We start from the raw sequence: 15356 nt of genomic DNA, 5'->3' as shown, positions 1-15356 counted from the left end.
TTTGTTACCAAAGTATTGAATATTTTGATGAAGTACTTTTATGTAATTTTTCTTTTGTTGGTTTACATGTTGTGAGCTGTATTCTGGGGCAAATTCTTTAGTATTGTCTATTTTTGTATGGTGCTTATATTTTTCTTTTCCAGCTGGAGTGTATGATTTTTCATCCCCTTCAGGCCATATTAGTTTCCCTTGCATCTAATGATTTTGCAGACATCTGCAAACATTCTGCTGAACGTTACAGACCCCAGTCTATTTAAATGCAAGCCATCCTTCGCTAGTGAGTTTTCACATAGGAATTTGTTTGGGTCTATAAAAATTGCCCCAAGACGATCACATTGTTCTTTAAGAGCACAGTTTATTTTGGCGATATATTTTTCACTCACCGACCTTCTGTTTATGATTCCGCTAAGTATCAGACGAGATCCTGCATACATATTTCTTGCAGAACGAATCATGTTTCTTGTTTCGCTTGCCATTTCTTCCTCACTGCTGCTCCTTAACGAATTCGTCCCAACATGTATAAACACCCCATCATAGTTATGTCTGGTTTCAGAATCTGGTTCTGTAGTATCTTGTCTTGCATTTACCATATTTTTAAAATGTTTACCGAGTTGATGCGTTCTAATACCAGGTCGTACGTCGATCTTGCAATTGGGGACAGCGATATTCTTCAGTAGCGGATCGCCAATTATTAAAAAGTCGTTTTCCTTTTGTTGCGTATCTGGCGCTTTGTTTTTCCTTTTGCTGTACGTCACCACCTTTCATTTATATTTATCTTCTGGTTTTTGGCTTACTGAGCTTACCGAGACATCAACGGGAACACTTGAAATGTTGTTTTTAAAGTACGATCGGTCATTCATATTTTCGCGATCTTCTTTCTTTTCCGTTTGATGGCTTTTACACACACAGGACTTCTTTTCTTGTATTAATGTATCGTTTTCTTTCTTGATGGTCGAAAGTTCAGTTTTTAATGCCTCAATTTCACTTCGTAGTAACTTTATAATTTCGTTTTTTGTATCAACTGCACTTACAAGATCGGCCGTTTCGTCACGTAAACAACCGTGACATGTCCACGGAAAATCATCGCTGACGAACTTTAGATTTACTTTCGCGCACTTTTCGTGTAACCAGAAGTTGCATTTGATACACAGAATACCCTTCATCACACGCTTTTTACATTCTCTACATGAAGAACTGTTCATTTTTTGCCTTTTTAATGAGAGAGAAGCATCACTACACTTTCCTATCGGCTGGTGATGTTTCTGAAATATCCTCCCATCTATAGGTGCACATAATACACTCCTGGAAATTGAAATAAGAACACCGTGATGTCATTGTCCCAGGAAGGGGAAACTTTATTGACACATTCCTGGGGTCAGATACATCACATGATCACACTGACAGAACCACAGGCACATAGACACAGGCAACAGAGCATGCACAATGTCGGCTCTAGTACAGTGTATATCCACCTTTCGCAGCAATGCAGGCTGCTATTCTCCCATGGAGACGATCGTAGAGATGCTGGATGTAGTCCTGTGGAACGGCTTGCCATGCCATTTCCACCTGGCGCCTCAGTTGGACCAGCGTTCGTGCTGGACGTGCAGACCGCGTGAGACGACGCTTCATCCAGTCCCAAACATGCTCAATGGGGGACAGATCCGGAGATCTTGCTGGCCAGGGTAGTTGACTTACACCTTCTAGAGCACGTTCGGTGGCACGGGATACATGCGGAAGTGCATTGTCCTGTTGGAACAGCAAGTTCCCTTGCCGGTCTAGGAATGGTAGAACGATGGGTTCGATGACGGTTTGGATGTACCGTGCACTATTCAGTGTCCCCTCGACGATCACCAGTGGTGTACGGCCAGTGTAGGAGATCGCTCCCCACACCATGATGCCGGGTGTTGGCCCTGTGTGCCTCGGTCGTATGCAGTCCTGATTGTGGCGCTCACCTGCACGGTGCCAAACACGCATACGACCATCATTGGCACCAAGGCAGAAGCGACTCTCATCGCTGAAGACGACACGTCTCCATTCGTCCCTCCATTCACGCCTGTCGCGACACCACTGGAGGCGGGCTGCACGATGTTGGGGCGTGAGCGGAAGACGGCCTAACGGTGTGCGGGACCGTAGCCCAGCTTCATGGAGACGGTTGCGAATGGTCCTCGCCGATACCCCAGGAGCAACAGTGTCCCTAATTTGCTGGGAAGTGGCAGTGCGGTCCCCTACGGCACTGCGTAGGATCCTACGGTCTTGGCGTGCATCCGTGCGTCGCTGCGGTCCGGTCCCAGGTCGACGGGCACGTGCACCTTCCGCCGACCACTGGCGACAACATCGATGTACTGTGGAGACCTCACGCCCCACGTGTTGAGCAATTCAGCGGTACGTCCACCCGGCCTCCCGCATGCCCACTATACGCCCTCGCTCAAAGTCCGTCAACTGCACATACGGTTCACGTCCACGCTGTCGCGGCATGCTACCAGTGTTAAAGACTGATGGAGCTCCGTATGCCACGGCAAACTGGCTGACACTGACGGCGGCGGTGCACAAATGCTGCGCAGCTAGCGCCATTCGACGGCCAACACCGCGGTTCCTGGTGTGTCCGCTGTGCCGTGCGTGTGATCATTGCTTGTACAGCCCTCTCGCAGTGTCCGGAGCAAGTATGGTGGGTCTGACACACCGGTGTCAATGTGTTCTTTTTTCCATTTCCAGGAGTGTATTTAAAAGTGCTTTTAATTATATATAATTATTCTAGCATATAATTTCACATCTGGAGGGGTTTGCAGTACTTCAAAATTTGGCACACTGTTATGTGTATATAGAGGTTCAGAGATGCTTACCAACTAAGCAATGAAATACCATCTTCCTTGTCATAGCATAAAAAACACAGCATAGATTGAGTGCTGAATCTGTGTAAAACAGCTGCCTTTGGTTGTAACTGGAACTAATGTGAACACAGAATTATTCCTTAATGTTATAATGCTAGGTACAAACAATAAAGTGGCCACAAACAATAAGAGTTTATTTATACATAGTCAAGTAAGCAACAAATATAAAAAAGTACAATAATCAGTAGAACATAATCTGAGGGTGGGTATGTGACACACTGTCGTTATGGAGGCAATCTCCAGTAGATGGTGTGGCAGGTGCTGCACCATGTGCACAAGTCATAGAGGGGCTTTGGTGGCTGGCCTGTCCAGATGCCATTAGTGGGGTATTAGTGTTGCACACCAGCAGCCTGGTGCCATGTATGACATACAGGGCCATAGCACCCTCTCCCTTGGGGTAAGAGTGCTCCTTTGATGCAGGCATCAAAATGACTGATGACCCATCCATGGCCCCTTTGGTGCGCACTGCAAGTGATGATGGGAGTGGTGGAAGGGCCAGAACTGGTGAGTAGGGTCAGAAGTTGTGTGCCCACTGACATGCATAGCAGCTGCCCCCACCCCACCCTCCCCCTTCTCCCTATGAAGTACTATAAGGGAGGACGGTGATAATGGCACTGGTAGCATCTTGAAATCCAAGTCCTTGAAGTGACGGAACTGCACCAACAATGAAGGTGCCCAGGCAACTCGGGTGGTGGTGCCAGGAATGCTGACATGAAGGACCCAGTGGTGCTGACCCAGGTGATAGCAGAAGTGTTTTTTTTTTTTTTTTTTTTTTTTTTTGGTTATCAGTCTACTGACTGGTTTGATGCGGCCCGCCATGAATTCCTTTCCTGTGCTAACCTCTTCATCTCAGAGTAGCACTTGCAACCTACGTCCTCAATTATTTGCTTGACTTATTCCAATCTCTGTCTTCCTCTACAGTTTTTGCCCTCTACAGCTCCCTCTAGTACCATGGAAGTCATTCCCTCATGTCTTAGCAGATGTCCTATCATCCTGTCCCTTCTCCTTATCAGTGTTTTCCACATATTCCTTTCCTCTCTGATTCTGCATAGAACCTCCTCATTCCTTACCTTATCAGTCCACCTAATTTTCAACATTCGTCTATAGCACCACATCTCAAATGCTTCGATTCTCTTCTGTTCCGGTTTTCCCACAGTCCATGTTTCACTACCATACAATGCTGTACTCCAGACATACATCCTCAGAAATTTCTTCCTCAAATTAAGGCCGGTATTTGATATTAGTAGACTTCTCTTGGCCAGAAATGCCTTTTTTGCCATAGCGAGTCTGCTTTTGATGTCCTCCTTGCTCCGTCCGTCATTGGTTATTTTACTGCCTAGGTAGCAGAATTCCTTAACTTCATTGACTTCGTGACCATCAATCCTGATGTTAAGTTTCTCGCTGTTCTCATTTCTACTACTTCTCATTACCTTCGTCTTCCTCCAATTTACTCTCAAACCACACTGTGCACTCATTAGACTGTTCATTCCATTCAGCAGATCATTAAATTCTTCTTCACTTTCACTCAGGATAGCAATGTCATCAGCGAATCGTATCATTGATATCCTTTCGCATTGTATTTTAATTCCACTCCTGAACCTTTCTTTTATTTCCATCATTGCTTCCTCGATGTACAGATTGAAGAGAAGGGGCGAAAGGCTACAGCCTTGTCTTACACCCTTCTTAATATGAGCACTTCGTTCTTGATCGTCCAGTCTTATTATTCCCTCTTGGTTGTTGTACATATTGTATATGACCCGTCTCTCCCTATAGCTTACCCCTACTTTTTCAGAATCTCGAACAGCTTGCACCATTTTATATTGTCAAACGCTTTTTCCAGGTCGACAAATCCTATGAAAGTGTCTTGATTTTTCTTTAGCCTTGCTTCCATTATTAGCCGTAACGTCAGAATTGCCTCTCTCGTCCCTTTACTTTTCCTAAAGCCAAACTGATCGTCACCTAGTGCATTCTCAATTTTCTTTTCCATTCTTCTGTATATTATTCTTGTAAGCAGCTTCGTTGCATGAGCTGTTAAGCTGATTGTGCGATAATTCTCGCACTTGTCAGCTCTTGCCGTCTTCGGAATTGTGTGCATGATGCTTTTCCGAAAGTCAGATGGTATGTCACCAGACTCATATATTCTACACACCAACGTGAATAGTCGTTTTGTTGCCACTTCCCCCAATGATTTTAGAAATTCTGATGGAATGTTATCTATCCCTTCTGCCTTATTTGACCGTAAGTCCTCCAAAGCTCTTTTATATTCCGATTCTAATACTGGATCTCCTATCTCTTCTAAATCGACTCCTGTTTCTTCTTCTATCACGTCAGACAAATCTTCACCCTCGTATAGGCTTTCAATGTATTCTTTCCACCTATCTGCTCTCTCCTCTGCATTTAACAGTGGAATTCCTGTTGCACTCTTAATGTAACCACCGTTGCTTTTAATGTCACCAAAGGTTGTATTGACTTTCCCGTATGCCGAGTCTGTCCTTCCGACAATCATATCTTTTTCGATGTCTTCACATTTTTCCTGCAGCCATTTTAGCTTCCCTGCACTTCCTATTTACTTCATTCCTCAGCGACTTGTATTTCTGTATTCCTGATTTTCCCGGAACATGTTTGTACTTCCTCCTTTCATCAATCAACTGAAGTATTTCTTCTGTTACCCATGGTTTCTTCGCAGCTACCTTCTTTGTACCTATGTTTTCCTTCCTAACTTCTGTGATGGCCCTTTTTAGAGACGTCCATTCCTCTTCAACTGTACTGCCTACTGCGCTATTCCGTATTGCTGTATCTATAGTGTTAGAGAACTTCAAACGTATCTCGTCATTCCTTAGTACTTCCGTATCCCACTTCTTTGCGTATTGATTCTTCCTGACTACTGTCTTGAACTTCAGCCTACTCTTCATCACTACTATATTGTGATCTGAGTCTATATCTGCTCCTGGGTACACCTTACAATCCAGTATCTGATTTCGGAATCTCTGTCTGACCATGATGTAATCTAATTGAAATCTTCCCATATCTCCCGCGCTTTTGCAAGTATACCTCCTCCTCTTGTGATTCTTGAACAGGGTATTCGCTATTACTAGCTGAAACTTGTTACAGAACTCAATTGGTCTTTCTCCTCTTTCATTCCTTGTCCCAAGCCCATATTCTCCTGTAACCTTTTCTTCCGCTCCTTCCCCTACAACTGCATTCCAGTTGCCCATGACTATTAGATTTTCATCCCCCTTTACATACTGCATTACCCTTTCAATATCCTCATACACTTTCTCTATCTGTTCATCTTCAGCTTGCGACGTTGGCATGTATACCTGAACTATCGTTGTCGGTGTTGGTCTTCTGTCGATTCTGATTAGAACAACCCGGTCACTGAACTGTTCATGGTAACACACCCTCTGACCTACCTTCCTATTCATAACGAATCCTACACCTGTTATACCATTTTCTGCTGCTGTTGATATTACCCGATACTCATCTGACCAGAAATCCTTGTCTTCCTTCCACTTCACTTCACTGACCCCTACTATATCTAGATTGAGCCTTTGCATTTCCCTTTTCAGATTTTCTAGTTTCCCTATCACGTTCAAGCAGAAGTGTAGGTGGTAGAAAAGCATCATGAGAAAGGTCAGCAGCATGCATCGGGGCCCTAGAGGAGAGACAGGACGCAGTGATGTCCACAAGGAAGGTGGGTCCACACCACAGTGGTATATCCTGTAAGGCTGGGAAAGGCACGTAGGGAGGAGGCAAAGGCAAAGGCAGTGGCAGTAGCAGCAGACCCTCGGCCCTTGTCCTGTGTAAGTGCTGACTAATTGGTGGATGATACCCTATGTTCAGGGTGTCTACAGTGAAAACATACTGGCATGTTGTTTTCTTTCCTTGAAATGTCTGTTCCTCTGTGGGGCATTTTATTTGGAAGAGGAGTTGGCTGTACCTATGTTGCTCAGAAACTGGGTTGTCATTAACAGCTGTAGCGTAAGACCAAGTTGGCCAAGTCCATTTTTCATGGTACATTTATCTGGTCACAGAGGTCGGTGCTAAAGATTGATATACCTCATCCTCAACATTCTCTGTTACCTCCTGATATGTGGGGTTTACACCATAGGTTGCTGTCTCTAGTTTATTTGGCTGACATTTCTACCTGCTGCAACCCTTCTCTTATTACCTGGCACATGAAAGAGGTGAGCTCGTGGTGGTCTTCCATGACTGACAGAGGGACCACATGCGGGAGTCAGTCTTACCAGCTGATTTACTGCTGTTTTGTTACCCATGGATATCCTGAATCCATAGACAGTAGGAAAGATGCACCGCTTGTGTTTTGACACTTATCTGTGTAGGCGACAATTTTTACATTTCCTAATTGGAGCCACCGTGATGTAGATGTTTTGAAGTACCTGGCACCTTCACCAAACAATTTGAGCTTGTAGCCAGAATCAATTCTAAATCCAAAATCATCAGTGAAATACAACACTTATCACTGAAAGCATATTTATTAAGAACAACAGCGGCAGTGCCATTGATCCTAACTGCTGCACCAAAAGGCACACAGCACAGCTCACAGAAATATTTTAAATGAACTGACAATTTGTATTTTATAACGTTTAACCAATATAAGATGTTATACACTTAAAATCTTAAAAATTGAAAATAAGAAAAATAAGACATCCATATTATACAGGTATAGTTAGTTTAACAAACTGCAGCATTCCACTGCAGATGTCATAATTCATGATGATAGAATTATGGTATAAAGTAAGAGTAGTGCACAGAATTAGCAATAAATCTTAAGAGTTCTCAAACTTCATGGATACTGAGGTAAAATTCTTATGGAGTTTTTGGGTGTCCTACAAGGGAAATCATATGAGTCACATGGTACTTGAAAACCAGATGGTGATGACATTGCCGAGGAACATGAAATAACTAAAGCAGCATAGAATGTGTGTAAGGAGTTCCCAGTCCAGGTAACATACCACAATAAAATGAAAAGTGTTAACCTTGTCACAATAATGACATTTTCAGAGTCAGTTCCAAAATCAGCTGCTGCTCCTGACACTCCTTGTAAAACAGTTCAGGTTGATATGGTGGACTACTATGAGACAGGTAGGGTGGTAGAGGGTGAGAGGCAGTAAAAGCACAAACTTAAATAAGTCATATAATTTATGACAAATTAATTCATGTCAGTGTCCAGAGGCCCCAACATTTTGGCCAACAACTGTTATCATCAGTTATGTTGATGAACTGACCACCTCAGTTTGTACGTATATCTCTCTTCTGCTTCCCCCTCCCCCACTGCAACCACCAAATTGTTGAGCTGTAGTATTCAAGTATGCCATTCACATTCAGTGCAATAATTTCAGTGGCATATACCGTTTGCCCTTTGTATGTCATGCTGCATTAGCAAAGGATTTGACAGATATTGGAAGTCCATAGTTTCAGATCACTTTTGGTGCTGTAAGATAATGTGTTGTGATCAGTGGACAGATGACATTCTTTACAATGCAGTGTCTAAGAATTCATCCTATTTTCCTGGATAATGTGCCTCTGTATGGAATGAACACAGTAGCTTCTCTCTACTCTCTTAGGAGGACCACATTATATTTTCCAGTACACTCCATCTTCCAGCAGGGCCCACTCTCTTGTTGATCAAGTATAAACTGGTATATTTTCTCAGTCTCCTAACTTTCACTGAGTACAAATGATGCACCACTTTGGTGAAAATTTGCACCACATATTCATAATGACATCTCCTGATAAACCTGGAAGTACTCAGACAATGGCTTCTCTGATGGAGCAGCTTGTGTGATTTCTTCATACAGTGATTCACCTCCTCCCTGCAGAGGTAAAAAGGAGAGGAGATGGTACATTGGGCCACAATGTATTCTATAAGAAGATGCTCACCAACTTGTACTTGCACCTAGACAGATGTCACCATCCAGTGCAGAGGAATTGGAACATCAAATCATTGGTAAACAGGGCTCACATCATTTAGGATATGGAGAGTTTCATTCAAGAACTGAAAAGCCTACACACAGTGCTAGTTTTGGAGAGTCCTTTGCCCTATGCTGACAGTAAAACTGCAGAAATGGAAGAGGAGCCTGAGGAGGATGCAGCTACTGCATTTATCACGTACAGTAGTATGTTATCGAGGATGAATTCTCAGGAAAAATCATGTGATGACTTTTCTCTACCCACTGGTTAAAGAGGGATTCTCCTTGGTAGTCTCAAAGATTTTTTTGAACTATGAAGTCTCATATTAACATATACTCTATGAATTTGGCATAGCAAACATGGAAGGGATTGTGTACTGTTGAAGTCCACTGCTGTGAACACCTAAAGCATACTCAATTACTGAACTTCAAAAAGTTGGCATTCACAGTGCTCTGTCCATCAGAATTACATGGAATTGTAGTATAACTGGATGGATAAAAAATCTACTCACCAAGTGGCAGCAGAAGAAAGTATGTATAAATATTAAAGAAATGCGCAAGCCTCTAGAGTCAGTGGCTCTTTCTTCTGACAGAAGGGTTGAAGGGAAGGAAGAGGGATGAAGAAAAGGGACTGGTGAGCTTACCTAAATTGTTGAACATAAACTGAATAAGGTGGCACATTGGTAAGACACTGGACTCACTTCCAGGGGGACAATAGTTTTAAATTCCCATCCACCAATTCAAATTTAGGTTTGTCCATGATTTCCCGAAATCAATTAAGGAAAATGCCAGGATGGTTTCTTTGAAAGGGCATGCCCAATTTCCTTTCCCATCCTTCCCTACTCCAAGCTTGTGCTCCACCTCTAATGACCTCATTGTCTACATCTACATCTACATCTATATTTATACTCCGCAAACCACCCAACAGTGTGTGGCGGAGGGCACTTTACGTGCCACTGTCATTACCTCCCTTTTCTGTTCCAGTCGCGTATGGTTCGCGGGAAGAACGACTGTCTGAAAGCCTCCGTGCACACTCAAATCTCTCTAATTTTACATTCGTGATCTCCTTGGGAGGTATAAGTAGGGGGAAGTAATATATTCAATACCTCATCCAGAAACGAACCCTCTCGAGACCTGGTGAGCAAGCTACACCGCGATGCAGAGCACCTCTCTTGCAGAGTCTGCCACTTGAGTTTGCTAAACATCTCCGTAATGCTATCACGGTTACCAAATAACCCTGTGACGAAACGCGCCACTCTTCTTTGGATCTTCTCTATCTCCTCCGTCAACCCGATCTGGTACGGATCCCACACTGATGAGCAATACTCAAGTATAGGTCAAACGAGTGTTTTGTAAGCCACCTCCTTTGTTGATGGACTACATTTTCTAAGGACTCTCCCAATGAATCTCAACCTGGTACCCGCCTTACCAACAATTAATTTTATATGATCATTCTACTTCAAATCGTTCCGCTCGCATACTCCCAGATATTTTACAGAAGTAACTGCTGCCAGTGTTTGTTCCACTATCATATAATCATACAATAAAGGATCCTTCTTTCTATGTATTCGCAATACATTACATTTGTCTATGTTAAGGGTCAGTTGCCACTCCCTTCACCAAGTGCCTATCCGCTGCAGATCTTCCTGCATTTCGCCGCAATTTTCTAATCTGCAACTTCTCTGTATACTACATCATCATCCGCGAAAAGCCGCATGGAACTTCCGACACTATCTACTAGGTCATTTATATATATTGCGAGAAGCAATGGTCCCATAACACTCCCCTGTGGCACACCGGAGGTTACTTTAACGTCTGTAGACGTCTCTCCATTGAGAACAACATGCTGAGTTCTGTTTGCTAAAAACTCTTCAATCCAGCCACACAGCTGGTCTGATATTCTGTAGGCTATTACTTTCTTTATCAGGCGACAGTGCGGAATTGTATTGAACGCCTTCCGGAAGTCAAGGAAAATAGCATCTACCTGGGAGCCTGTATCTAATATTTGCTGGTTCTCATGAACAAATAAAGCGAGTTGAGTCTCACACGATTGCTGTTTCCGGAATCCATGTTGATTCCTACAGAGTAGATTCTGGGTTTCCAAAAACGACATGATACTCGAGCAAAAAACATGTTCTAAAATTCTACAACAGATCAACGTCAGAGATATAGGTCTATAGTTTTGCACATCTGCTCGACGACCCTTCTTGAAGACTGAGACTACCTGTGCTCTTTTCCAATGTCAATGATACATTAAACATTAATTGTCCTTCCTTTTGTGTAACTAAAGAATCTGTTGAGAGGTGCAGAAGGGGACCTCATCAGCACACCTAATGATGGCAGTGTGGTCGTTTGCTGAAATATTGTGCTTGCTTTACACCAAGACCTGGCTCTACACCATGTATTTTGTTATTAGTATTGCAGGATAAACTAAAAAAAATATCACATAGAATTATATGTCACCTTATATTTATGCCAAGTCAGATGATAATGGCAGACTGATATACTGCTGAAACATTGTGGGACTTCTCAAATCTCACCTGGCAGAACACTCAAAAACCATTAAGACAAATAATATGCCTTGGTTACTGAGTGTCACTTCTTTGTTCAAGGCAAACCACAGTACTCTGCATGCAACACCTTTGAAAGCCACCCTTGTTGACTGCACCGAGTTCAGCCAGTCATTTGTATCAGAAGTAGTTCCTGGCCTAAAGGTAAGCTGAGTAATATTCTCAGGGCATGCAAATCATTATACTGTAAAGATGGATAAAGCATTTTGTGAAGCTATTACTCTTATTCATATTAAGGTCTCTTATGTTTAGTTTCTTTTGAAATGACAATAAAGTGGTAATGAAAAGAATCATAATTTTCAGTGTTATCCATACTGATTTTAATCACACATTTTTAATTCCTAACATAGACTGCTGTGGCAGACACTTGAAATGAAACCTATTTCAGTTTCACATTCTAGTTACCATAATTTAATTCCACAGCAGCTCCCATTAGTTGTGTTGGTTCTCATTTTTGATTTCAAAAAGGTTTCTCAAGTAACTTTTTCTGGTAGGTATATTTCTAGTAGAAGAATTGTGTAACATTGTAAACTTCCTATCCCAAGCATGTAAAATATCTGTATAGAGTACATCATTACTGATGCTACAAATTTGGTAAATCTTAATATATGGTTCAGTGTGAAGTTCCCTCTACCATGCACTTCCCAGTCATTTGCAGAGTGTAGATGTAAATGTGGAACCACTAGAATGTGTTTATTTTAAAGATTTTATAATGAACTTTTTATGGTGACATATCACATCAAGTTACTTGTGAAGATTGCACTCAGATATTTCAAGACAGTACTTACTTAACTTGATAAGCACGTATTATCAGTAACACATTTAAAATAATTGTTAAGATGTTTTTCTGCACTACATACCTATCACAAATGTACCATTTACCCTTAAAGCTTCCTGGTCCTCCTCATTTCTGGCTCTACCAGACTCCTATTTCACTATGTCTTTTACTACACGTCTTGTTGGGGTAGTAATTGGTGCCAGTGTATCAAGACATCAACACTGGAATCAGTCACAGGTAGTCTGATGTGTTAGCTAGCTCATCTTGAGTTGTCTATGGAAATCTACTACCTCCCATTAACATTTATAATTTTAGTGTTTTGAACTATTAAAACATTGTAAAACATTAAATAAATATTCCAGGTTGTAGTTTTTGCTTGGGACTGGGGGTTACTGTGTGTTATTTCCATAGCAGTGGTCATTAGATCTGATATATTCCTGTTGTTAAATGATAGTCAAAATTAATGATATTTTGTTGTTTTTAATAGCTGTCTCATTTTTACATATTTGTAGTCATTTTCTGTACATATTAATTCTTGAAACAGTACCATGTTGTTTTATTTTATAGTTTTATGCAGATCTTTATCACTTGCTGCAACATCAGGCGTCACCACAGGCCAAAAAAATAATGAAGGATGTTTCCTATTCTCAAGTGCACACGGTGCATGAAATGTTGCAAAAAACAAGAGTGCTCAGCTATTCATGATTAATTGTAAATGATTTACATTTATATTTGTTTTATGTTTTATGTAATGTGTAATGCAGTATATTTGTACAGCATTTTATTATACAGTCTTGTACTTTATTGCTCATCTGAAAAAAGTCCTATGAATAAATTGTGCAGTAATTTTGGAGTGTTTGTTTTCAGTTTACCTTTGAATAGATCCTGTACCTCAAATACCTTTATTTTCAACTTAACCAGGAGATTTAGTATGATGAGTAACATAGTTTATAACTGCTTCTGAAATTACAAATATGTGAAACAATTTTTAAACAAATATGGTTTCATACTTATCAGGAGCTAATACTGAAAGAATAAAGTGTATAAACCACTATACGACATTTAACCTGGCTAACTCTCTCTCTCTCTCTCTCTCTCTCTCTCTCTCTCTCTGTGTGTGTGTGCGCGCGGGTGTGTGTGTGTGTGTGTGTGTGTGTGTGTGTGTGTGTGTGTGTGTGTGTGTGTGTGTGTGTGTGTGTGTGTGTGTAAGCAAATCTGTAAGCCACCTGCCAAAAGTAGGTTATTTGTGTACAAATATCAAGCATGATATTTTCATTTATGTTATAGTTCACCCTAAACAATAAAACACTATAATTTCTTGTTTTATAATTTCTTCCAGAAACAGCCCAAAATACTTCTGAAATCAGGTACATCCTGTGTGACAAAAATGAATTTTCCAGGCTTCCTATATCCTATTCAATTTAAATAAAAAATTTGTTTAAATCAGCAACTGATGAAATATGTATCAGCTATGGAAGCTGTAACAATACAAATTTCATTTTATTTCTTGCAAAGCTTTAAGGCCCAGCATTGGTTCTGTAGAAACTGACATCCACATATAAATAAAACAAATGCTCTTTATATATTTTTCTCAGTACATAACTCCACAGATAATGGTAACATACAGAATGAGATTTTCACTCTGCAGAGGAGTGTGCGCTGATATGAAACTTCCTGGCAGATTAAAACTGTGTGCCCGCCCAAGACTCGAACTCGGGACCTTTGCCTTTCGCGGGCAAACTTGTTTGGAAGGTAGGAGACGAGATACTGGCAGAAGTAAAGCTGTGAGTACCGGCCGTGTGTCATGCTTTGGTAGCTCAGTTGGTAGAGCACTTGCCCGCGAAAGGCAAAGGTCCCGAGTTCGAGTCTTGGTCAGGCACACAGTTTTAATCTGCCAGGAAGTTTCAATGGTAACATAGTCATGCTGGTGTTGCATGTAACATGCAGATTTCTAGAGGAATGTGGATAGGATAACCTCACCCTTGATCCAAATCATGTAACTATCATCAATTAATGTGAACCTAGTGAGGGAATTGGGATTCTAGGTGACTAGAATGGAGTCCTCTTGATGGCCCAAGTGTGCGTTAGTATGGGATGTTGCCATATGGGTGCCCATATCTATACTGTGGATTTGTTTGTTGGTGCGGCCTTCAAAGGAGAGATACTTGTGAGTGAAGATGTAGCTGGTCATGGAGATAGGTTTGGAGTCATTCAGATGTGGAGAAAGGCAGTGTTCAATATTGGCAAGGCCATAAAAAAGGGCTGTTGAAAAAGCATCCAATTTTTATTTATAAAATCAATCTCTTTTTCAGAGACAATTGTTTGACACATTCACTTTCAAAGTAGTCCCCTTTAGCTTCTACACACCTCCCCCAATGCTGCTGCCACTTCTGGAAGCATTACTGTAAAGCCTCTTTTAGTGTGGTGCAGAGCTGCTCTGTCAAATTCTATATAATGATGACTAGAACTAAGTTTTTGGGTCTTACCCATAAACCCAGGTCTCATCACCAATGATCACTGTGTTAATAAAAGTTAGGATTATGGTTCACAGTATCTAGCATGTCATGTAGGGTCTCTGAATGATGTTGCTTCCGCTCAGTTATTAGCAACTATGGAACAAATTGTTGAGAGATCCTCCTGAGGTCCAAATGTTCCATTAAAATGGAATCAATTTTAACATCATCTGCAACTTCTCTGATCGTGATTCTTTTATTCTGCCTATTCTGCATCACCAGGGTCCTTAGGTGATCAATAACAACCTTATTTACAGATATCAAGGGCCTATCTAAATGAACCATGGAGCCTGCCGTTGGTATGGAGGCTTGCGTGCCTCAGTGATACAGATAGCCGTACGATAGGTGCAACCACAATGGAGGGGTATCTGTTGAGAGGCCAGACAAACATGTGGTTCCTGAACAGGGGCAGCAGCCTTTTCAGTAGTTGCAGGGGCAACAGTTTGGATGATTGGCTGATCTGGCCTTGTAATATTAACCAAAATGGCCTTGATATGCTGGTACTACGAATGGCTGAACACAAGGGGAAACTACAGCCATAATTTTTCCCGAGGGCATGCAGCTTTACTGTATGGTTAAATGGTGATGGCATCCTCTTGGGTAAAATATTCTGGAGGTAAAACAGTCCCCCATTTGGAACTTCAGGCAGGGACTACTCAGGAGGACATCGTAAT

At 41.7% G+C, this 15356-nt stretch overlaps 1 protein-coding gene across 1 annotated transcript in view; it reads left to right on the top strand.

Annotated features, from left to right (window-relative positions):
* The window catches only part of LOC126203195 (dynein axonemal intermediate chain 7-like), a 764826-nt gene extending 751952 nt beyond the window's left edge, over positions 1–12874 (top strand). Inside the window, exons 15-16 of the mRNA XM_049937439.1 lie at positions 11434–11535; positions 12737–12874. Of these exons, the coding sequence (XP_049793396.1) occupies positions 11434–11535; positions 12737–12874 (240 nt within the window). The remainder of the gene's footprint in view (positions 1–11433; positions 11536–12736) is intronic.
* Positions 12875–15356: the final 2482 nt, after the last annotated feature.

The sequence above is a fragment of the Schistocerca nitens genome, chromosome 9 (assembly GCF_023898315.1).
Source record: "Schistocerca nitens isolate TAMUIC-IGC-003100 chromosome 9, iqSchNite1.1, whole genome shotgun sequence".
NCBI lineage: Eukaryota > Metazoa > Arthropoda > Insecta > Orthoptera > Acrididae > Schistocerca > Schistocerca nitens.
Note: the sequence above shows the minus strand (reverse complement) of the source record. Positions and strands in the feature narration are given on the sequence as shown.